Raw genomic sequence first — 24,478 nt, 5'->3', positions numbered from 1 at the left:
TAGGCGCCCATGCTGGGAGGCGGGTTTGGGTAAGAACATGTTACACTGAAAGGGCAACTCGAGGCCAGCGCTGAATGCCATGGTCCTTTGGAGTAAACAGAGGACGGCAAGTAGCTGATGGAAACGTGCACTGGTTCACATTATTTATTTTGCTTAAAGCTTCTTGAGGTCGACCAGACACGTGGCCTTAATGATTAAAAACATGCCTTTCACAGATCCAAAGTTTAATTTTCATCAACATGTCAGAAAGTGAAGGCTGACCGATCCTGCCAGCAGAATAAGTACACTTATCTCACTGCGGGGGCAGGTCAACTCGATGCAACTTCAAAAGGCTCTTAATAATCATAATATTTCCTTACAGTTTCTCTAAACAGGCCGAATGGCAGGGAAACTTTCCTCCCGCTTCTCCCTTAACACTCCCCCCTTCCATGCGCCGGCATTCATTTCTTGCCGCTCTCTTCCCCTGCAGTGTGGGCTCACGTATACTGGGCCCAGTGTTTCCAAGCCATTTGCTCATATACAGGGCTGCAGTGTGCTGTTAACATGGAGACTCCCCTGCGAGTGTATAATTTGTGAGTCGTGTCCAATTCGAATCAAGTCAGTCTCCTGCTGACTTCCTGCCTCGGTTCAGTGGGAAAAACGCTCCGGTGCTGTCCAGCACTCACAAGACCCTCATACTAGAGCCAGCAACCAGCAAGACACATTGAAGAATGACTCTGCTTTTTTTTTCGACTAAAGCGCCAATTTCTTTGTGCTGAAATGTCATTACATGTGTCCATTTTATACCAAAGTATGCCTAAACTTTTTCAGAGCTCCCCACACATTTTTATTCACGTCAGAGTGGAAAAGAAAAATGAGTCCATCACGGGAAAGTCCCAACTGCAAATTCAGAGTAATAAAACATGTATAGTTATGCTGAATCAGAAATAAAATAAAATAAGCCCTGAGATTTGATTCAAGGCTGTTGAAACATAAACTACAGCAATGAGCAAGTTAGCTTGCTGATGAGGACTGTGGCACAGTTGAAAGCCTTAAGCTACATAAAAATGCTATGAGCTACAGTGCAGTTTGTATGCAATAACCTCAGACCACAGGAGCAAAGTTAACCCTCAGAGGTCTAAGTTATCATAAAGCTCTGAACTATAACTTTATGTTTCAACAAAAAGCACAACCTTTTTGAAAATAATATGAACCGTTTTCGATAAGTGACAGAATGACTATTTTCTTTGTTGCCTGATTGTTTAGTAATACTAAAAAAAGATCCCCAAAAGTAGACATTCCAATAGGATAGGTTGATGCTTAATGCTAATGCTAAAGTACAGCTGTTGTATCTGTTTGCATAGTTAACTGTCTACGCAGAGTCTGAGGAGAGGGGTTTCAACCTATGCAAATGTGCTCCCGTTGAGTCCTCCAGAAAGCTCGAAGTGGACGACCCTACACATTGGTCCAACGCTGACTTAACACCTGTTTGTACTGAACACTGTGACACTTTCTTTTAGATCTCACAAGGTCACCTGTTCCAAGGAACATCAATTGTGCTACCATAAATGCATCATTCTCACATGCATTTACCTGACATGTGACCTGACGCCCCAACAATAACCACACATATGTAATTTCTGTTTGTATTACATTGTTATCCCGAGTCTTGGCAATCAGGCAACAAAGAAAACAACAACTCGGCAGCTTGCAAAAGGTTTAAATTGAAAAGTTGATATGTTGCAAGGCCAAAGGCAGCGGGACAGGCCAGAAGCCTCACCAGGAAATGGCCCCTCATTTTCCCCCTACATTAAGAAACAGCCTGAAATGTAGAGTGTCCCAGTAATGAAATCCAAGTATTACTATTTTGAAATATATTTTGAGATCCAGGAAACTGCAACTGAACTTTGATTCAGTGATATTTCTGCATGTATCAGCCTTGAATGGAAGCTTTGGCAAACTGATATTAGATGTCTTTATTTCCTTTGTTTTTATGGACTGATTCACACAATCTTTTTACACTCCTTGTACCAAACAAGACATCTGATATATGTTTATAATATTAGCTTATATGAACCCAAGTTGCTGAACTGTGTAAAATTTTGAAGCAATGAAGAAAAACGATACCATAGACTCTTTAAGACAAGGCCAATCAATACTTGGCAAGTGGTTTGTTCAGTATTTCGGAGAGGTTTCCACAGCTCGTCTGTGGTTTTAGTGTCTCAGTGGCTTCTCTTTCTTCATGTAATTCGAGATTGAGGCCCTGAAGCTCTGATCGGGGCTCGGTGAGGCCGACTGTTCCAGGGCTCTCTGTTCTTCTTCTGTGTGAAGTTCCTAAGAACTCTGCCCCCTACTTTTCTACTTTGGCTAACATAGTTCATGTCTGATTATGTGCCTCAACCCTCAAAAGCACAGCGTTCAGTCGAAGCCACTGGACAAAAGCTTTACTGACCACAAAATACTTCCTCTCCAAGCTGCTTTTAAATATTTCCAGTTTTGGGAAATAGATGATGGACAAGTTTTGGAGGGAAAATCACATTTGTGCAAAAAATGTTCTTTGGACAACCAGCATAGACTTGCTCATAATCCTCATGTGTGCATGCATGTGGATATGCATTTCAGTCTGTATGAACAAAGTGATGGCCAAAGTTTGGAATTTGAATTCTGCATGTTCCAGAAGTAAATTAAGGCTATATTTCCCATTTCAAATTGTTAACTGTCATGTGCAATAAATTCTTTTCGTACAATGTACAAAAACACCTGATGAGTGCTCCAAGGTATGGCACCAGCGCAAAGCTAAAAACACAACATGTTTTGGGTCACTGAGGTTTGTTACTTCAAGCATTTCGTCAAGACATCGAGTGAATTATAAATTCAATAGCGGGCAAACAGAGGCAAATTTAGTTTTAAAGCAATTCTTGATTACAGTATCTGTATACTTGTAAAATCTTGTAGTGAAATATGAAACTGGAAAGAAAATATCTGGCAACTTGATACATAACTTGTGGATTTACGTTTAACCACAAACTTTTATTAAGCAAGCTGAAAGTAGCTCCCTGTTCTGAAAAGTGAAGTCAGTGCTAAACTGCTTTATACCTGCAATCTCTATGACGGCTGCAGGAGGTGACTTCTTCTTGTAAATTATGACTAGTATCATTAGTATCCAAAAATAACAACAACAACAACAACCTTTATTTATAGAGCACATTAAAAGCCTTAGGCATACCAAAGTGCTTTACAAAAAAACAATAAAATAATACAGTTAAGAGCATTAATATCAAATATAATAAGAACAGCAGACAATGTTCACAGTAGAAAGCCACTAATAAAATGGACTGCAGCACATAGATTATAGCAGACCCAGTGCCGCATGATAGAGAACACCAAGAATGAAGGAATAGTAAAAAGTTAATGCAATAGGTCGCAGTTAACAGTCAGCATTTAACGGGTAGAGAAGGCAAGTTCAAAAAGATAAGTTTTAAGGCGTGCTTTAAAAGAAAAAATAGAATCAGACTCCCGAATGCCAATCGGGAGGCTGTTCCATAACTCAGGTGCAGCAAAGGCAAACGATCGATCGCCTCTAGATTTCAACCGAGATCTGGGCTGAACTAACAATAACTGCGAGGATGACCTTAAAGCCCTGGCAGGGACATAAGGGTTTAAAAGTTCCTTAAGATGAAGATGAAGCAGTGTATCTTTAGGCCTGTCAAGTTGCAAACCACCAAGAAATTAGCCAGTTACTAAACAAAAGGTGACACCATGACAACCAGCCTCTTTTCTAAACTTAACCAGAAAGCTTCTGAGGCCTAAATCAGACTATAGGCATAAGTCTCGATTCAAACTCGGGACTTGATGGTTGACGGTTGAGTGCTTCAAATAGCTGTCATTAACCCCAGTAACCTCCTTTATAAATATTACACTTTATTTCAAATGGATATGATAATACCCAAATAGCAAAACCAGACCAGATTGCCTGTTTGAAGATGCCAGACCATGTTTAGTGTCAGATCACGTCTGGGTTTAATGCAAAGAGAGTATAAAGATGGTCCTGTTATGAACCTGGAGATGAGGTATGTTTTTGTATTGAAACTGGACCAGAGCTGGTTCTGGCCGGGGAAAGGGCTGTAACTCTGTTACACTCCCTAAATTAAATTTTAGTATGTTTTTGGTGTTATTCTTTGATGAGTGCAATATTTACAGACCCTCACTAGCTTGAAGTTCCACTTTAGGTTTGTAGTGAATGCCATGCACCCAACTGAACTGAAGCCAACAGTCATAAACTCTACAAACCGGAGTCATTCCAAATAAACGAACTGACTAAATTCTGATGACAAAAACTGATTATTTCCACTCAGAAAGTGTGCCACTGTAATCAAAGGTTGTGATGAAAAGACAGAGGCAACTTACAAAAAGTATGCGCATAAAAATTTGTGTAGTTCCTGTTTGTATGAGTCTGAGCTCAGCTCATTATTCCACGGTGTTTCAAATGGCAGACTGACAAAGTTAAATTCATTAGCATGCTTTATTTGACTCTAATTCGCTCAGCTGAGACGAGCAGCTCCAGATCTGCTGCTGTAGAAGAGCTGTTGGCTTCACCACATAAGAAGGAATTGCTTTTTCTTTTCTTTTTGGAGAGGCAAAAAAGGAAGGAGGTACATGTGCAACGCTCATTAGGAGAAGCCATATGGTCGGGGGAAGAGGAGGAGACGGGGAAAAAAACTGAGACATGGAAAGATGCACCTTTTTTTGCTGAAATGAAAAGGGTACTTCTTTGGTGCCTCTGCAAAACATTCATTAAACTTCTGTCCTATTATTTTGACATATCAGGTTCTCATTTGTTGTTGAAAAAAGAAAGGTGAATATGTGCTAAAATGCAGTTTTTGAATCTAAAAAGCGATTGGATATGATCAAAGAGTGTAATTACACCAGCAGAACATACATTAATACACATTATTAAATTCATTTAGTAATGTTTGTTTACAGAGACGTAATAGGTGCAAAAATCGATGCAAAATATATATGTACAGTGTACGGTATTAGTATTATGTCCCTATTGGCTAATGATTGATATCATCATGATACATTTCTGCGATAATGGTGGCATGTGATGGCACCGTTTTTCTCTCTCTACCTAAATAGCCAGCTCTTTCTCTTTCTCTTTACAATTCTTGAAATGAAGTCAAGTGACATGATATTTGGATGCAAACGACAATGTGACATTTAAAGTCCCTGCATCCCAGTGTCATTTCTAAAATGTTGCCAATAAAAAGGCAGGAGGATATCAAGCATAAAGATAAAAGACATTTTATGAAAGTTTGACCTCATCTGACATCGAAGAAGATGTCAGAAGTAACGTGATATTTAAAATCCCTCATATTTCATTCCACTCATGCCTATATGTTGTCAGTGCAAACAACGGCAGTAAGAGACATGGTTTTGAAGAGCTCCATATCGCACAACACTTCTAAGAACCATAACGTGGACGGAAGCCAAATTTTGGTCAGTTGTTAACATGATCCTACTCTATCCTTCTCTACACCCCTTCATTTTCTGTCAACACTCACCCAATAAATAAAAAAATGAATAAATCAACTCAGCCAAAATGTTGATGTTGAAGCTTCAAAATATGAAGCCCAAGTTTTATAGCTAGTCTGGGTAACTCAATGGACACTATAACATAACAATTCAATTCAACTTTATTTACACAGCGCTAAGTCACAACAACAGTCGCCTCAAGGTGCTTTATATTGCACAGTAGACCCTACAATAATACATACAGAGAAAAACCCAACAATCATATGACCCCCTATCAGCAAGCACTTTGGCAACAGTGGGAAGGAAAAACTCCCTTTTAACAGGAAGAAACCTCCCACAGAACCAGGCTCAGGGAGGGGCGGGGCCATCTGCTGCGACTGGTTGGGGTGAGAGAAGGAAGACAGGATGAAGACATGCTGTGGAAGAGCATAACAACAGACTGAACATATGCTCTAGTCTATTATAAAAGGATAACAGTGCCCAACAACCATAGCCACTGCACATCTGTCTTGCACATGAATTGCACAAAAAGGGAGAAAGGATATTTAAACCTTTTTCTGTTTCTATTAAAAAACAGAAAAAACTCATCAGACAGGCTGATTACATGTATGCCTTACTGATCAACAACAAACCCACCAAAACCAACTTTTTGAACTTATCGTTAGGGTTAGGTTGACTACAGTCATACTGCTGGGGCACAGAGAACAAGGAGAACTGGTGAAGAAAACAGTGGATCTGATTTTCATGTGCAGTCTACACGAGGCGTCACCTGAATACAGATGCGTACCCCCCTCTGTACATACCCCTGGCTATGAGACGGATCCTCAGAAACCATCTACCAAGGGCAAAACAGAAAAAAGTGCTACATAAATATTCAGTAGCCTCAATTTCTCACGGTGTCATCAAAACCATCTTTGGTTGAAATGTTTGAAGTGATATTTACATGTACACACACCATTGTTTTTACCTCCAGCCGCACAGTGGTAAGATGGCAACATGAAGAAAACACAGGAGCGCCACACTTTGATTTAACTGCACGCAGTTATGATCAATCCTGAGAGACTGAAGAGCCTTGGGTTTAAGGACATGTTAACAGGTCATAAAAGCAGAGGGGAGATGGTATTATATGAAATCAACAGCACGGGGAAGTGAGTGCAAACACATTGGAACAAGTAGTGCAGAGCTGCAGAGCCTCCACAATGCTTTTTCCACGAGGAGAGGATGAAATGAAAGCCCATATTACTGGCAGGCATTGAACCTGTATGGTTATAAGAAGCAGTGGGAGACTAAAACTAGGCTGATTTGACTGAAGGCTCTCCATTTCTCAAGGCTATGCCTCTGGTTATCCTTCCTCCCCGCACCTCCTATTTCCCCCCCTCAGGCTCACAGCAGGAATACACTTTAAATCACTTTGTCCTCTACCTAGAAAAACTTTCTGACAGGTCGTTTTGTGGACAGCACAAATCTATTTCTTCCTGCTACAGAGCCAAAAATATTCTCTTTCTGTCCTGTTGACTTTGTACGTTTTGGACAGTGATGGCTTTAGTAGACAGACATCATGGTAGGATCACACCAGGGGACAAATAGTGCTTTTACTTTCAAGTGAAATGTCTGTACATCTATGAAGGTTTCCTGCATTTTTATCCTCTTCCCCAAAAAAGGCACGCGGCACGGTCTCGGAGATGATACCTTAGGCTAGAGCGAGCGTGTGTGTGTATGCAGTGAGATAAATAGCTGGCACCTCTACATTTTGGACACTAAAGTCCGGCTTTGCCTGCAGCTGTTATCTTCAAAGTGACACAGTGATGCTCCAGGGCCAGAGTGTCCTGTCGCCGACCTGTGATGGCTCACCGCACAGACGCAGCGTACAAAGACTGCTGCGTTGTGTGAAGTCTGGCCAGGTGACCGGCAGAAGAGCAGAGAACAGCACTCATCAACACGACTTCAATTGTCCAGCACATCTCAGCGATATGAATGAACCCTTACATGTGGTTATACTGGTTATTCCTTTAGTTCAGCACTGAGCTGTAATGACATTGATTGTCTAGTAGCCACGACTTCTGGTTTTCTGCAGTTTTCCACTGAACCTCCCACAGACACTGCATATCTGAGATACAGGTAGTAGGAACTAAATGCAAGAACTTTTGTTTCTTTTGGTCCGCTTGTCTTCATTTCGGAGGTCTCCCTGTGACGATGACTAAACACCAACACAGAGGTGGAAACATTTCTTTATGACTTATGACTTCCGTGTCTGGGATTCCGCTCTGATCCGAGGTAAATATCATCAGAGTGTGAGGGCGATGCCAACCTCTGTGCACCTACCAGTTGTTGTCACCACCCAGATGAGAATTTATATTGCACCAACCACACAGCTGACTTCTAAAAGGCATAACAGGACTGACTACTCAGACGTCTGTGCGAGTGTCTACAGCGCAGCATAATCAACTGTACTGTGAAAAAACTAAATAAGTGGTATTTTTAGTGCTATCAATAGGTTAAAAAAATTAATTAATTAATCTCACAATTTTCTGTAATTAATCGCAATTACTTGATCGATAGCCTGGTTGCAATTAGATTTTTTCAACGTTATATTTAAGCTTGTAACTGACATTCATGGAATATAATGAAGCAAATGGAGAATAAACACAAAGAATGTTCAATGCTTAAATTCAGAGAGAATTTGAATAGTTTTCTTCAATCTTTTAGCACAGCTTCTCTCCTGTGAAATACAACTTTTTAAAAAACCTATATACTAATAGGTAAGTATACACTAATATATAATATGTGATAATAATTTGATATTTTAAGCTGGAAGTGCTTCGGTGAAAAGAAAATTCCTTCTTGCACAATGTGCAAAATACTTTATGTTGGTCGACTGTTCTGTCTTGTTATTTTTTTAATACTCAAATGTGCGTTTATCATCTTCCACACTGAGCTGATTGGTTCAGCTGCTCGATACCAGATCAGCTCCCCATTGGCACATGTGCGAAGGTAACTCTACTTGGATAAACTGCCCGAAATGCGTTGCAGAAACATTTCAGGGATTTTGAGTGATTCTGCACTCCAGATGCATTAAATGTGTTAAAATTTTTTAATTTAAAACTACTGATGCTGACAAGTCAGTTAGCCATTTGAAATCATTTGAGAAGCAGATCAGATGCAAGGTAACCTCAGCTTCTGCTATGAACTCGGATGTAGCTTCCGATTTGGAAAAACAGAAAAAATATAAAACCATTTACAATTTTTTGGGACAACGATGACGCCAATACGGCCTTTTAAAGAACTATTATAGTATTATTGTACCTTGATAAAAAGCCACAAGCTAAACGTTTGTTTAGCTTTAACTAAAAGCTCCACATTCAACCTCTTGTAGCACTTTTTTGGTCTCCACCAGTTGGAAAATGCAGCGGTTAAACTCTATTTTCATTTTTTCTCAGTTTGAACAGTAAGGTGCTGCTGCTCAGCTGTAAAACCAAAACAATGAGCTGAAAGACGCTGTGGGTCTCCAAGTATGATCCACCTATTTCGCATTACGTGCAGTTGTCGAGATAATTGTTGAGTAATGAAATGAATCAGCTTTAAATTCGATTAAATCATTCTATCTTAATGTGAAACTGGAACGACGCTACAAACCTCGGCTGATTTGTTTTCACAATAAGACCAACTAAGTTCTTGTTTGGACTGAGGCACCGAGCCGTTGAATTGACCTCTTTCATGTTGCTTTTCGCTCCCTGATTGAATCAATGTTTCATGCTTTGTTATGTATTCTGACTGTGCGCATGCTGCATCCAATTCTTCACATACCCTCGCCTAAAGTGAAGTGTGTTGAAGCTCAGAGACAGGGCAGCTGTCTCCCACTTGTTGGGACTCGGAGTTGAACTGTGTGGTCACCGAGCGGATTGATGGGGGGAGCCGTTGCCTACGCTCAGCTCCAAGTTGCATCAGCTAATCTCGTGAATAATGCAGAATCATGAATAAACATAGATGAATGTATTGCAGTACTGTAAAGGAGACCTTTCCCTTATTTCTTCTCTTCTCCACCCCGCCTCCATTTTTCTGCCCTTCTATCACTTTCAGCTTTTCTCCTTTCCCACAAAAACACCATTTCTTTCTTCCCTCCCTGCCAAAATCAAACACTCCCACTATTCCCCCATCCTCTGTCACTCTGTCTCCATCCTTTTCTTTTGCTCCCCGGCCATAGCAGTGACAGACATTGTAGAGCTGTAGCGCTGCTGTGTCTCAGTGCGGGCGAGTCGGGTCCGGCCTTCACTCTCAGCTCAATAGCTGCATGGGTTTCCTCAAAGGCAGCCATCCAGCACAAAGCCTGCCCACTGGGAATAGACCCACAAAAGAGAAAGGGGGCTGCTCGCCTTCTTTGCTCTGCTCCGTCTGAAGCGGCCTGCCTCCACCACCTCCTATAAATAATACAACGCTGCCTCAACAAAAAGAAATCCAGCCTTGCTCCCGCAAGCCACTGCTTCCATCTAGCCTTTATTCGCGCGATCGCGCTGCCCTTCCCCTGTCTCCCTTCTCCTCACCTCTTTTACCTCTGATTGTAGCAGAAAGGCTTTAGGAGCAGGTCCGTACATATTCACGTGCATATTACATTCAAGAATTTACGCTCATTCTTTGAGTACATCTCAGTATGCTGTGTGTGGTATAAGTGCAACATTAAGCAAAACTGAAACCATTATGTAAAATCCATTTAATTGTAGCCAACCTTAAAAAACTAAACAGCTGATGCTGTATATCTGTGTAAACAGAAGTGTTCTCACTCTCTCAGATACACAGTAGGTGTAATTGTAAAGAAAGTCATGCTTGTAAGGCTCCACTTCATATCACATTTAAATTCGCTGGATAAATTTTACTTTTATTCACACCCGTATCCAAACAGTTTTGGGTGCCGACACCCAGCCTTTGGCTTTTAGTATGCTAGCCTAGCCAAGAACAAACAGCCAAAAAGCAAAGTGTCCTAATCTACCTTTAGCGCTCTTTAACGGAGCGTCGTTATCTATCTGCAAACAGTTTTGCAAAGCCGGCGCGTCCGTGTGCCATGGAACCTGGAATGGATTTTTTATTCAATTAATCCTTTTGTTATATGCTTTGTGAGTCCCCCAAATGTAAGAATTTTAAAAAAAAATTTTTAACCAGAACCACTGTCATTCATTTACAATCACTAAACTTCAAAGTACTGACATCCTGCACTTTGCTCTCACAAACAGCAGTTTGGAAAGCCCAGAGCAGCACAGTGATACTCACAATCACCATTAAAAAGAATGACAGTAAACACTATCATATTCTATAGTGTGCAGCTGTTTAGTGCTATATTGTAGCGTTATACTGGTGCATGAGTTACATTTGAGGGGAAGCATAAAAAGCCGTGTGCATGTGTTGGTATAATTTGTCAGCGTATTAATGGGAATGTGTGCACAGGGATTAGGCTGCTATCAGTGCAGCTCTCCCAGCCTGCCAGGCTTTAGGCCTGCTTGGACAAAGAGCCTGATTTCAATGTAAATGCAGCAGCTGAGAGGACACAGCGCTCTCGGTGGGGTGACTTCCACCCTCCACATGTGCACGCGCATGCACACACACAGCGAGAGAGAGAAAGCCATTAGCCCCAGATCAGGGCACACACACACAAAATCCCTAGAATAGTAAATACATCTACTTTGTATCAAACCTTTTTCGATGAAACGTCAAGAAATGAAACACTGGAGAAAGTTGGTGACGACTAGTTGAGGAGCTGCTGCGTCTGCTACATATATGCACCTGTCAGCAATTACAGATCTAATCTGGCCCACAGTGCACTGTTGTGGCCCTGTGTTGCTCCATCATTAGGCCAACTATTATCCCCATGCCTGGCCTCTGCACCTCTTATTACATGCAAATAGCAGCGCTTTATCTGAGCCCTGAAAGAGAACCCCCGTCTCTAAAGAATGGGACACCCTCTTCGCCCACTCAAAGCCATTCCTCCATCTATTACTGGATTCTCTGCTTTAGTGCAGGCGGCACAGATCTCATGGCTTCGGTGTTAAAAGAAAGGCCGTGGTGGTCGGCAGGATGCAGATCAGTGTCAGACAGAGAACTGTGCGAGGGAATAGCTAATGACTTTCATGTTGTTTGACAGTTTTGTGTTCTAATAGATAAACTTTTTCCATTACATCACTGTTTGATTTTCTTCTTGTATTTATGAGAAAATCGGCTGATTAGTCTTATGAAAAAACCAAAGATGTACAAATATGATTCGACTCACTAATAGGAGCATGAGTGAAAAATAAATCCCACTGCAACATCAGCTCTTGGTAAAATCAATTATAAGAAATGATCCAACAACATTAGGCCCTTGCATGTGTCACATATACAACGAAGATACATACATATGTATATATATGGACAGATAAATATGCAGAATATATTAACAAAGCATGAACTGAGAGTAAACATCCAGGTTTTAGAAATGGTTTACTACTGTTTAGCTAGTTATCCTCTATAAGGCCACACTGTATGCACAAAAGAATAAACTGAAACCATATTTGATCATATAAAGACATGTAACTCTGATAAAACACGACCATAAGCACTTGTTCCACATGTCTTGTTAGAAAATATTAACTTCATAGCATATCCCCAAAGCAGCGGCGGCCTGTGGGATGCTGTGCATGCCTTACCCAAGCTACTTAGCTAACAGCGCATTCAAGCATTTCAGGTAAGACTACAGATTTTGTGTTTATGAGTGTTGACCTGTGTAGCGTGATTAAATATTATGTGTGATCAGAGGAACAGCAAGTCACAGATATTCAAAAAAATGCCGTAGCTAGCACGACAATCCCAGTAAAGTGTTGCAAACGTCAGTTGTGGTCAGAGAACAAGTGGCCGTGTTTGATTTGAGAACACACTACTCAAATTCACATGCGACAGAAACAAGTACTACTTCACATACTACACAAGCAATATAGCGCATGAAAATATCCATATCATTAAAGTTTCACCTTCTGTCTGCATGTTCCATGTTATTCTTTTGAGAGTGTGTTACTTCATGCTGCTTCTGCTGCAGCATACTGTTTGCTAATGAGCGCGTACCTGTCAGGCAGTCGTGTGCAGGATGCTGCCTCAGGTCAGTGTTTGCTGCCAGAGGATGCCTTTCCATGACTGTTCCTTCGTGCACACACCTGTATGCTGTCCCCGCTCTCTGTCTGCAGCTTGACATTTGGTACGGTGAAGATAGAAGACACTGCAGGGGGAAGAGGACGCGAGCGGATTAGAAGTATGTAGGCTGACAGCAAGAACATTTCCAAGTGAGTTGTTGAAGATAGAGATGCTTATTAAAAAGTGAATATTAGAATATTTATTTGCAGCAACAGTTTTCCCTGCTTTAATATTTGTGTCGGGAGGAACTGGATCTTTAAATTGCTTCGTGTGGCAAAGCTCATTTCAGTTTTAAAATGACCATTCCAGTGATAACACAATCAGTTCAGCAAATGACAGAAATATGTTCCACAATTAATGCCACTGGTTAGTTTGAGTTCATTTCTATACACTATGAGTTTCAACTTGCAGAGACTCGCAACCTCGCTAACAGAGCTAATGCCTTTTAAAACACACGTCCTCACTGGTCTTTAAGGTTTTAATAAATGTTGTAAAAAAATGACACAATTGTGTGAGTTGCGTTGAATGTGTGAAAGTTTTACTGTTGACTTTGGGATGGAGAAGTATAGACACTGCAGAAAGAAAATAAACCATTCTAAAATACCACAAGAGCCAGTAGCGCACCCATACCAATATCTTTAAATACTGGAAAAATGCTCTACTTCAGCCTGTCTTTGCAGTTGTCAGCGTAGCGTAATCTTCTAAACATCCAAGAACTCTCAAAAATGTTGAATATGTTTACTGATATACACTCTGTCATTTGTTGCGAACAACATAGCTCAACAATAATTGCAAAAACTGTCCTACACCCGGAAGAACCCAGGGTCCACTGCGCCTGCTTAAGGTCTGACAATGGGTCTGGATCCTGGTGCCCAACAGCAGTCAGGGTCCTGCTAGTCTAAGAACTTCTTCAAGTACTTGTATTCTCAGACCAGTCACCCACTGCCAAACCACTCATTCTGGTTGAGGTCGCAGGTAGCATAATCTTTTTCGCCAGACTCCTTCATTCTGTCACGTATGCTCAGTGTAAACTTGCTCTCATCTGTGAACAGAAGGGGCACAAGTCCCAGATCTGGGACCTCTCTGCATTGAATCATACCTGTTATTAACCTCTGTCTCTCTTCCACAGCATGTCTTTATCCTGTCTTCCTTCTCTCACCCCAACCGGTCGTAGCAGATGGCCCCGCCCCTCCCTGAGCCTGGTTCTGCCAGAGGTTTCTTCCTGTTAAAAGGGAGTTTTTCCTTCCCACTGTCGCCCAAGTGCTTGCTCATAGGGGCTCATATGATTGTTGGGTTTTTCTCTGTATCTATTATTGTAGGATCTACTGTACAATGTAAAGCGCCTTGAGGCGACTGTTGTTGTGATTTAGCACCATATAAATAAAATTGAATTGAACCTGCCACCCTCATGGAGTCTGTTTCTGACAGTGCACATGAGTAGCCTGTGGGGCTTATTTTGTGGGGTTTTAGCAGGTCATAGGATGCTGGCCTTCTATGGCCCTCTGCAGGTCTGTCTCCTGGTGTCTCCGCCACACTCTTGGGACTAGCGTGTTAGACGCAGCACACCCACTTGAGGTGTCATGGATGGATGTGCAGTCCTGGAACAACTGGACGACCTGTGCAACCTGAATTAGGTGCAAGCACGACCTCCTGCTATCAACAGTAACAGGACATGAACGGAATGCAAAGCTGGAGAGAGCAACGGTCTGTGGTCACTAGGGCTGCCACGATTAGTCGACTAGTCATGATTACGTCGACTATCAAAATCGTCGATGACTGATTTAATAGTCGACGCGTCGTTTGAAGCTTTGTAAGATCACAAAAGCCGCAGGAATAAGTAGCAGGATTTAAGAGTGTAATAACGGACTGACACAGAAGATGGCAGCACTGCATGTACAAGGATGCCAGCTGCCGTTAAACCCAGAAGAAGAAGAAGCTGTGTCCCAGAATTCATAGCGCAGCCCAGCTCAGTTTCCAACAATGGCGGCAGCTAGTTAGTTTTAATGTTACTCTTATTATTCTTTCTGGGTCACAAAATAAACGTTTAACATATTTTCAGGCGAGAATGTAGCTGTGTAAACCTCAAATATCTGCTGCTGTTTATGACTACGTCCACACGTACACGGGTATTTTTGAAAACGGAGATTTTCTGTTTTCGTTTTAAAAAATAATCCCGTCCACACGTAAACGCAGAAATGAAGGAAAACGCTGCTATGAACATGCCAAAGCAACAGGTGGCGCTAGATTCCTAACCGTGTAGAAATGTTGACCAATCAGAAGTCTAGAAGCCTCGGTGGGAAATAGTAAACAAGGATGGGGCATAGAAGCAGAACCGAGTCGTATGTGTGGAGGGACAGTAACTGTGTGTATATGTAAGCATTTAAACACTGCAGAGAGTAGAATTAACAGTATTGTAGAAATTCATTTCACCGAAACAATAACGTGGCGCACAGTGTGACGTCAAAAAAGGCGCACACCTTTGACGCTGCGTTTTCTGCGTTTTTCTCGTCCACACGTAAATGCAAAAACTGAATTTTCAAAAATATCCACCCTGGCCGGAGTTTTTAAAAATCTCCGTTTTCAGTGACCGAAAACGCCGTTTACGTGTGGACGAAAGGTGCAAACGCGTAGAAAAATCTGTGTTTTCAAAAATACCCGGGTACGTGTGGACGTAGCCTATATCTGCTCAAGACACCACATATTTTCAAAAGCGCTCCGACGTTTTCGGAGACGTCTGTTAGCCACCAGCTCGATAGCGAGCCGGGGGCAAGGCTCACTAGAGCCGTGAGAACACCGGACTCCCGGCAAATCGTTTTCAAACCCACCGCCGTCTTTCGCTGCTCAGGTTAAACATGATATATGAGTCACTTAGATCACTTAAAAATGTTATTTGTAATATGTAATGTTATATTTTTTTTAGTATTTTATTTGTTCCTGAGTAAATCGGTTTGGCTGAGATTAAAGTTTTCACACAGCTGAATAAACGTCAAGCAGACAGCTGATTATCAGAAGTGTGAGATGCTCGAGAATTTACTCCGGTGTCCTGTTATATTTTAGATAGCAAGGAGTTTATTAAACTTCACAATCTGCAAATTTCATTAAAATTTAACAAACTATCATCTTGTCTTTATTTTTAGTTAGCACTTAACTTAAACACTTAAAGCTGTAAGATAATGATAGTTAAATAAGAGCAGATGCTGCTGGTGCAAGAAGCTGAACGTTTTACGTCCAATGGATGATGATCTGACTAGTCGACTATCAAAACAATCGTTTGTGGCAGCCCTAGTGGTCACCACCTCAAAAACATCCTCTTTTTGATTGTTGTCCACTTTCAAAGCAGGTGAAATGGATTCCCACTGGCCTGTGTTTACATCCTGACTGGACAGACTGGTATCACTGAAATTGAAAAACGTTGTGTTACACTGTGACGATCGAGTCTTCCCTTAAGTCTCCTAGGCAGTTTCTTGTGTGGATGAAGACAACAGATACCGCTTGGAAATGGAGTGCCACCGAAATATGTCACGAAACCTTAACTGACCAATCAGCATGAAATGACCAAGTCTTCCTTTTTCGCTTCAGACACATTATCGATGCGGTGTTTAAGAAAGCTACAAAAAGTAGGGGGTTCATTTAGCTCTTTATTTACTTGTACTGACTGACCCCTGAGCTGGGATAGGCTCCACCCACTCCAGGCTTTTAGATAAGTGGAAGAGATTGGATGGATGGACTGACCCCTGTTGAGCCCTCAGCTGAATTACAGCTCATTTCTATACAAAGGACTTAATAGGAATGCCTTCCCTGGATTCAGTCCAAACAGAAGAAGGAACGGTGACCATTGTTTGCAGTTGTGAAGCCTAAACTGCACAGCGAGGCAGATGATTATTAATCATCAAGGGAATTTGGGGGGATGTGAGATGAAAACAGAAGAAGAGCAAACAGCGTCAGGGTTTTCAAACTGGTCGAAGAGCATTAGCATGTTTCATTTTTGGTTAAAAATTTGTAAATCAGCGTGGGGATCCTCTATCTTTGAAGCTCCTTTGGCTCCTTGTCTGGAAAACAATAAGATTAAAAAGCTGCATTCATAACCAAATTCCTCTGGGGGTGGAAAATGAATCGACGCTGTCCATTGTGAGGAGAACACATCTTCATCTCTGACTCTGAAATAGTTGCAGAGTTTTGCCAAGAGAGCAGTGGAACTGGAGGACAACTGCTGTGTCTCAGTACTTTAATGTCTGTTCCACATCCAGCCCTGAGAGAGGGGACTTGTATTTTGCTTATCCAAAGGCCTTTGCACTTTCTCCATGCACTGCCAGACACCCACACACTCTCACTCAAATCAAATTAAAAATGTCACAAGGCAATCCGCACAGTTAACAGCAACCTCGGGAGCTCCATTGTCTCAGTAATTCTTTTATTGTTCGCTGTAATCTGTCTGGGTATTGTCTGAACAAATCCATAATACACAGGATAATAGAGCGCACAGTTGACCATAGAAAACACATTGTTCGTCAGGGAGAACACGAGACATTTCCTTGACTTTCCTTTGGCGTGTTTGTCATTAGAAAAGTCAGGATCTCTTTCATTTGGTTTATTTTAACTACACGGCAGTGCAGCATGTTTCTGGCGGACCGTTCCCATTGGCTCCTGTTTCTGCCAAACAACACAATCACTATGCTGCAGTCGCAGCCAAATACTCACAGCTGGAGTAATTAGCCACTTCTTTATCTCACACTCACTCTTCATTTGCATAATTTTGACACATCCTTCCCCCACGATACTGAGATACCATTTTCCTGCTTATCCACTCCTGTCCTCATTTTCTAAACTCTTTTAATTCACTCCCATTCTTCCCTCAGTTTGCGCCGCTGCTTCTCCTGTGGCACACTTGCATGCCGAAAAGAGAGAGATAAAGCGAGCATACAAAAATCAAAACGAGGCATCTCTTTCCTCTCTCTCACTGACCGCTGCCTTCTGATTCTTTTCAGACACGACAACCTGCTGGGTGCTGATAACAGGATTAATAATACTGAAAAATCCTAATCGGGGGGAATTAAAAATGCAGTTCTGTCATTAAAATAAGCAGCGCGTCAGTGGTGGCACACTCAGGTCTGCTGAGCAGGCTTTTCACACTACTAATGAATTACAGCGTAAGGGATTTACACATGTATCTGTAGCTTGTCAGACAATATGGATAGGCAGTCATCTCTGACATACTTTCAAGCATTTCTGTAGGATTAATTGAAACGTAGCCTAACTGTGAAGCTTTGCCTAAAGCCGCTGACTGCTGCGCCCAAAATACACGAGCTTCTAAAATGAAGATGCGTCGAAAGCTGGGGCTTCTTTACAGAGACACGCTCTCTCTGGGCAAAATCAAACGCAGCGTATGGCAGTGGACAGCAGAGGTCCAACTGGGCCTACTGTCTCATCGGCATCCACACAGCTGCCTTCTTTTCAGGCATAGAGAGAGACGACTACGATCTACGTGAGCTGAAGAAAGCCAAAAAACGGGATGAGAGGCAAGGCAAAAACATCCTTTTCCACTTTTCAGAGGCTTCCAAGAGAGAGCCTTGGCAACAAGTAAGAGACACACAGAGGTGACAGACAGGTAATAAACACACACCTGCACCTGAATCACCCTGACCTGCAGTAATCATGGAAGCAAAGCCACATCAGAAGAGGGGAAATGGGCACACGCACACACACACACACACAAACACACACACACACGGTGCTAACCGCTGCATCATCGCGTCTGTGTAACTGTTAATATTTCTACAGTGTGTAATTAATTAACAAGCAAATTAATGACTTAATTGAGCATTCAGCACAGCAGACTCCTCAGTGCTCGCAGTCCATTAAATTAACATCACACCTGACTTGAATTCGGCTGAATCTTTGAAGTTCTCTGCGTCCGACCACTGTGTGGTTCATGTTTTACGTTTCCTGTCCACTTGCATTTCTGTGCATCTGTGATGGACCAACACTGACCTAACACTTTCAACTGGCGTATGAAATTGACCCGACACTGGTAATGAGAGCTGGGTTTCCAGCTTTCAGCGACCAAGAACCAAAGGTGGCGTATCAGGTCAGGAGACTTGTGGTTTGTTGGCATGCGTATGGTTTTGTGCACCCCGGGCTCACACTGTCAAAGAGAAGTTCTGTGCAAACTGCAGCTGAGCTTTTTGGACAAGCTTCACTAACCGCCCACACTCCCCACCAGACATTTTCCTCTTCATCACATCCTGTACTATTCACTACTGAGAGCCTTCCTACTATTATGTGCTGTTCTATTGCACAGTCATTGATATTTTCTATTCCGCACTAATAGAATACTGCACTATATGGTTCTAATGTGTACAAATATATACTATATTCTTGCATTTAACTAACTCTGCATCATTAAGCTGTCTGACGGCACCGTATGGCTGAGACAGCTGCAGCTGGGCTGTGGGGTTATAAGGAGTGTCTTCGTCCTTGCAGTTCATTTTCACAGTCAGATAAAAAAAAGTAAAGCATTGTGTGTATAACATGTGTTCAGAATTGAGTTATGACTCCAAGCACAAATGTGATGTCTGATGCAAAATGCAGCAATTCAATGCAGAGCATTTTGAAATGTGCTAATTGTCACCGAGAGCTGTGTGCTGGAGCAGGTTCTGCAGAACACGCTGTTAATGATTAAGTTCAGTGGTTCAAACTACAACAATTAACTTCCTGTTATTTTCAGAACATTGCAATGGATTTGCCTCATAGTTCTCAGGAGCTGATGCTAAAGCTAAGCTACATGTTAGTGAGCTTCTGTACAAACATAGCATAGTTTTTTCAGTTTTCCACACTACACGCTCACACAAGCCGCACACTGTCAGACGTGTTGGCTGAATAAACAAACACTTGGATAATCGATTTTCAGTGAAAAATGCTTGGACACACATACTGAGGAAAAGCTAAATCTCACTGCTGCATCCAGACTTCCATCTCTGCACGGCCATCTTGTTCAGGGGGTTTGAATACAGCTATGTTAAAACTGAACAACAAAGACTAACATTGTCCAGCTGTTGTTTTTAGAGTGTTTAATTTGATACATAGCAGTGATTTTTTGATTTAATATCACGTGACTGACAGACACTTGCTTATGTCAGGTGAAAGAAAGAAAAGCGTGTCCCTTCAAATTTAAATGACTCGTCTCATGTTTCTGTATCTGTTTCATAGCCTGTTTTGGATTTTTTCCAAAGGATAAAGTTAGAAGACAATCATGGACAGTCATGACTTGAACTGATTCATGATGATGTTTTAACTGAGCACAGACCTTTTTATTTCTTTAGTGAGCAGACAGCATTGAAAAGGACACAAAGTTAGCAGAGAGCCTTGAACTGGCTTTTCCTTGGGTGTGGGCAGGATCTCAGTGGTCTCTATCAGCACTGTATTTCAATACATGGTGGCAAATGGCTGCGACACTGCAGGCAATGATGATGTGTTACGTACTGTCCTGCAGCTCCCAGAGCCGTGGAGGAAGGTTGCTGAAGTATTCATGGTTCAGTGCTGCCTGAGCTGACAGCCGGTTCTTTGGGAAGCACTGGAGGAACTTGGAGGCCAACTCCTCAGCATGGTCCACATAGCCCAACCTTAAACACACAGTTACACATAGTCAGACACCAGAGTGACACCGAAAAGACACGTGAACAGTATATCTGGAGATACATTCATTGGAAATAGGCAGTAAAGGCATCCAAGTAAAATACAGTCAGTTTGTTCTAAACACAGACAGAGCAACTTTCTCCAAATCACAGAGTTGCTGACAACAAGCAGCAAGCGGTTTAATTATGCTGAAGGTTTGCTGACTCGAGAGGAAAAACACATCTAAGAAACGCACACATGCAAAAGCTCACACCTTTTTCTTTTGAGTCTGAATCATACATGTTGACTGGGTCACCGTGAGAAACAATGAAGGGCCTCATTAAAGAAAGACTGTGTGTGTGTGTGCGTGTGTGCGCGCGTGTGTGTGTGTGTGTGTGTGTGTGTGTGTGCGTGCGTGCGTGCGTGTGCGTGCGTGTGTGTGTGTGTGTGTGTGTGCGTGTGTGTGTGTGTGTTTGTTCGAACTGGGAGTCACTGAACTCCTGAACCAGCCCAGCTAGCAGCGCCGAGGGAGAGGAAAGATTGAAAATAAGCGAATAGCAACAAATTCAGGCAGTAATGAGGCATCTACTGCATTAAATAAACATGATGTTATTCTGCGCTGCTCACCGGCCCCACGCTCGCAGTACTCAGAACGCCTCTCATGTTCTCTGGGTTTCTCGTGGCTGAGTCCCTAGTCAAGCACTCTGACAGCCACTCCCATGACTCTCAGAGGGGATCTCGACTCAACTTATCAGCGGAGAGATGCAGGGAGGATAACTCTCTGTTCAACTCATCAACGCCACTCAGAACAGAAGCAGAGATAAAGTTAATGAAGTCCATCAGGGCCTCTACAAGCTTCTTTCTCATACTGGGTGTAACTTTACTGAAAACTTTGAAGACAAACCAGACAGTGTGTGAAAGTGTACCGATAGATTAAGGCCTGCTGTTCTACGGTTTTGTGTTTTAGAGCCAAATGATAACATTAGGATTAAGATGAAAGAGGTAACAGCCATGATTTTGTGCAACTATTTAATATTTTGGAAGCTCAAGCAGACAAAATACCACAAAAAAGGTTAAAGAAAGAGCTTCATTAAACAGAAAGCATCCAGGTGTCATGTTTTGCTGTGTGGCAGGCAGGCGGAAAGACCCAAATGACGGACGATTAAACTCAAAGCACAACTTTATTCGCTGGATACACTCGCCATAAGAAATTACCTCTACAAAAGACTCAAAAACCTTGTACATGAACTAGAACCTAAACTGGACTCAGGAAACTAAAACTATGAAACACAGGCAACTGAGGAAACATAGGCAACGCAGCGACTCGTGGGATACAGGAAAAGAAGAGAGCAGACATGGGAACAGAGACTAAACACAAGCTAAGGGAGGAAAAGCTACGATCACTAGGAACTGCTCTTGGGTTTTTTAGTCTTTAAAAGGAAGAAAAACTAATCAGGCCTATTGTCCAGGCTAACAGTAAGAAAACGATAGTTATTTATATTAAAGAGCGTTTTCTAAAACTATGCTCTTCAATAATCAAAGTGAATTACACACTGTGGCTGCTGTTAGCAGCACTAGCACCAACAACCTCGTTTCCTTGCAGGTTCACATCCAAACACCTGTGTAAAACATGGTTACTCATCGCTACTGCTCAGGGATTATATGTTGGTTTTCTTAGTGGCAGTCTGAAGGTAACCCTTCATTCTTTACTGGAAAAGAGAGAAAGCGCACTGCTGCCTGCTAGAGCTTGGGACTGTAACATCCTAGACCTCCACTATCCCACCTGTACAGTTTACAGGTGCAGCTTGCCAGTGTTAGCAGATAACTAAACACTTCATTCGATCCTCTAAATCCGCGGTCCCCACCCCAGAACCAGTCCGTGAGCTGTTTGGCACCGGGCCGTGAGAGTTGAGGCTCGGGTGTGGAATTTATGGTTTTCAGGGTTTTTATCGCTAACTCGGTTTCCCTGGGTTTTTTCCCGTGTTGTAGTTGTGTGTCTTATTTTGAAAGGAATATTTACACGTTACCATAGCGACCAGAGAGCATTAAGGGGAAGAGAGGAGAATAATACTCTCAATGTTGTTGGCGCATTTCAGGAGGACGCTGTGAATAAAGTTACAGAGTTACACAGTGAATTCACGTTTATTATTATATTTACAAAATACCACAGTTTTTGTCTTCGTCATATTATTTTATTTTATAGACCAGCGGACCGTCGCAGACCGGCCTTTAAGGTGTTGCAGTCCGGTACCAAACGACTCACGGACCAGTAGGGGAGAGTGAGGTAAGATGAGCCAGTGGGTAAGTTGAACCACCCCTTGTATCTAGGTAACTGTGTACATGTTTTGTCATGTGACCATAAATCCAGGAAGCACTCATCATTTCCATCCTGCTATATTAAAGAGGAGCACATTGGAGAAAGGGCAAGTCTGTATTACACAAAAAAATGTTTTTTGCTTGTCAAAGTAAAATTTCTGCATATCAGGTAAATTGACTGTAATATTAAAACAAATGTATCTGTGTCTAAAACGATATATTATACATGTTGGTGGGTTTCTAAAATATAATATCATCTGAAGAAGTTTTCTAAAGATTAGCCTAAATTGCTAAGCTAGCCCGTTTTTTTCAAAATGGTGGCTATGGGGCAAAGTGAGCCAAAGGCTATGGGGTAAATTGATCCAATGGTTCAACCTACCCCACCATAAGGCACTGAAATTTATTTAAGGCTCTGACTTATTAAATAGTATTTTAGTTCAGTATACTGAACCCTTTTGTTGTATTTGTCATATGTTAACTATTATAGAAAAGATATCATGCCAAGGACCTACAGACGGAAGACCAGCTGGGGCTCAACACCCCTGGAGGAGATTGAAAGGGCAGCGAGTGAAGTCAAGGGAGGAAAGTCCATAAGATCAGTGGCTAAAGAAAGACAAATTGACAGGTCAACACTCAGGAGATATATTAAAAAGAGGGACACACAGGAGGTCAAATCGGTTGGCTATAGTGGAACAGCTTCAGCAAAGAGAGTCTTCTCTGAGAAGGTGGAGAAGGAGCTAGCAGAGCATATCAAGAAGCTTGCAGAGCAGTTCCATGGCATTTCCCCAAAGAAATGCCATCAACTGGCATTAGAATTGGCAGGCAGAAACAACATTCCTACTCCCAGCAACTGGACAGAGAAAGGTTTAGCCGGTAGGAAGTGCAAGAAACAACATTTCAGTAGGTTGGCACAGACTAATGTATTTTGTGTAGTTTATTACTTTACCATTACATTTTTTTAGGTAAAGAATGGTTCAAGAATTTTTTGGCACGCCACCATCTCTCTTGCCGTATGCCTGAGGCAACATCTTTGGGAAGAGCTACAGCCTTCAATAAGACTACAGTTGGGGAGTTCTTTGACAATCTGGCTAAAGTGATCGACAGGTAACAGAAGTTATCTAATTGAAAACATTAATAACTATTTATGACAACTACAAACAACAGTTAAGTGAATAAATATGCGTACTCTCAGCTAACATTTTTTGCATTACTTAAAAATGTAACTAATCATCATTGCTCTTTTTTTGTTTGACAGGTATAAATTCCCCCCAAACATGATTTTTAATGTTGACGAAACAGGTGTAACAACAGTACAGACACCAAAGCAGGTAGTGGCAGAAAAAGGAAAAAAACAAGTGGGCTCCATCACATCTGCTGAAAGAGGCGAACTGGTGACTGTAGTCTGTGCTGTCAATGCGACTGGTAACGCAGTCCCTCCGATGTTTATCTTCCCAAGGGTTAGATACAAAGACCACTTCATTGCAGGAGCACCTCCGGGATCAATTGGTACCACTACAAGATCAGGCTGGATCAGTGAAGATGTCTTTGTTGTGTTCCTTGAACATCTGGTTCAGCAGACCAAGTGCTCCCCTGACCTGCCACTGCTGCTAATCATGGATAACCATGAAGCCCACATTTCACTGAAGGCTTTGGACATAGCAAAAACAAGTGGTATTGTAATGCTCACAATTCCACCCCACACTTCCCATCGCCTTCAGCCTCTGGATAAGTGTGTGTATGGTCCATTTAAAACCTATTACAACAGAGCTCTTGATGGCTGGATGAGGTCCAACCCAGGCAAAACTGCCAGCATATACCAAATTGCTGGTTGTGTGAATGATGCTTTCATGTCAGCAATGACACCACGAAATATCTCCTCGGGATTTAGAGC

General features: G+C 42.0%; 1 protein-coding gene and 1 long non-coding RNA gene across 8 annotated transcripts in view; one reads left to right on the top strand and one right to left on the bottom strand.

Moving 5' to 3' along the window:
* Window positions 1-24,478, bottom strand: part of cdk14 (cyclin dependent kinase 14) — a 247,147-nt gene that overhangs the window by 42,848 nt on the left and 179,821 nt on the right. For all 7 annotated transcript variants that reach the window (XM_082551038.1, XM_082551039.1, XM_082551040.1 and 4 more), the window contains 2 exons: window positions 20,140-20,279; window positions 12,595-12,745 (listed from right to left, as the gene is read on the bottom strand). In XM_082551038.1, coding sequence (XP_082407164.1) covers window positions 12,630-12,745; window positions 20,140-20,279 — 256 coding nt within the window. In that variant the 3' untranslated portion in view covers window positions 12,595-12,629. The remainder of the gene's footprint in view (window positions 1-12,594; window positions 12,746-20,139; window positions 20,280-24,478) is intronic.
* Window positions 23,417-23,923, top strand: LOC309716939. Its single transcript, XR_014279587.1, has 3 exons — window positions 23,417-23,460; window positions 23,550-23,691; window positions 23,843-23,923. It is a non-coding gene; the product is annotated as an uncharacterized lncRNA (long non-coding RNA).

The sequence above is a fragment of the Aulonocara stuartgranti genome, assembly GCF_965226115.1.
Source record: "Aulonocara stuartgranti genome assembly, chromosome: 11".
NCBI classification, from domain to species: Eukaryota; Metazoa; Chordata; class Actinopteri; order Cichliformes; family Cichlidae; genus Aulonocara; species Aulonocara stuartgranti.
Note: the sequence above shows the minus strand (reverse complement) of the source record. Positions and strands in the feature narration are given on the sequence as shown.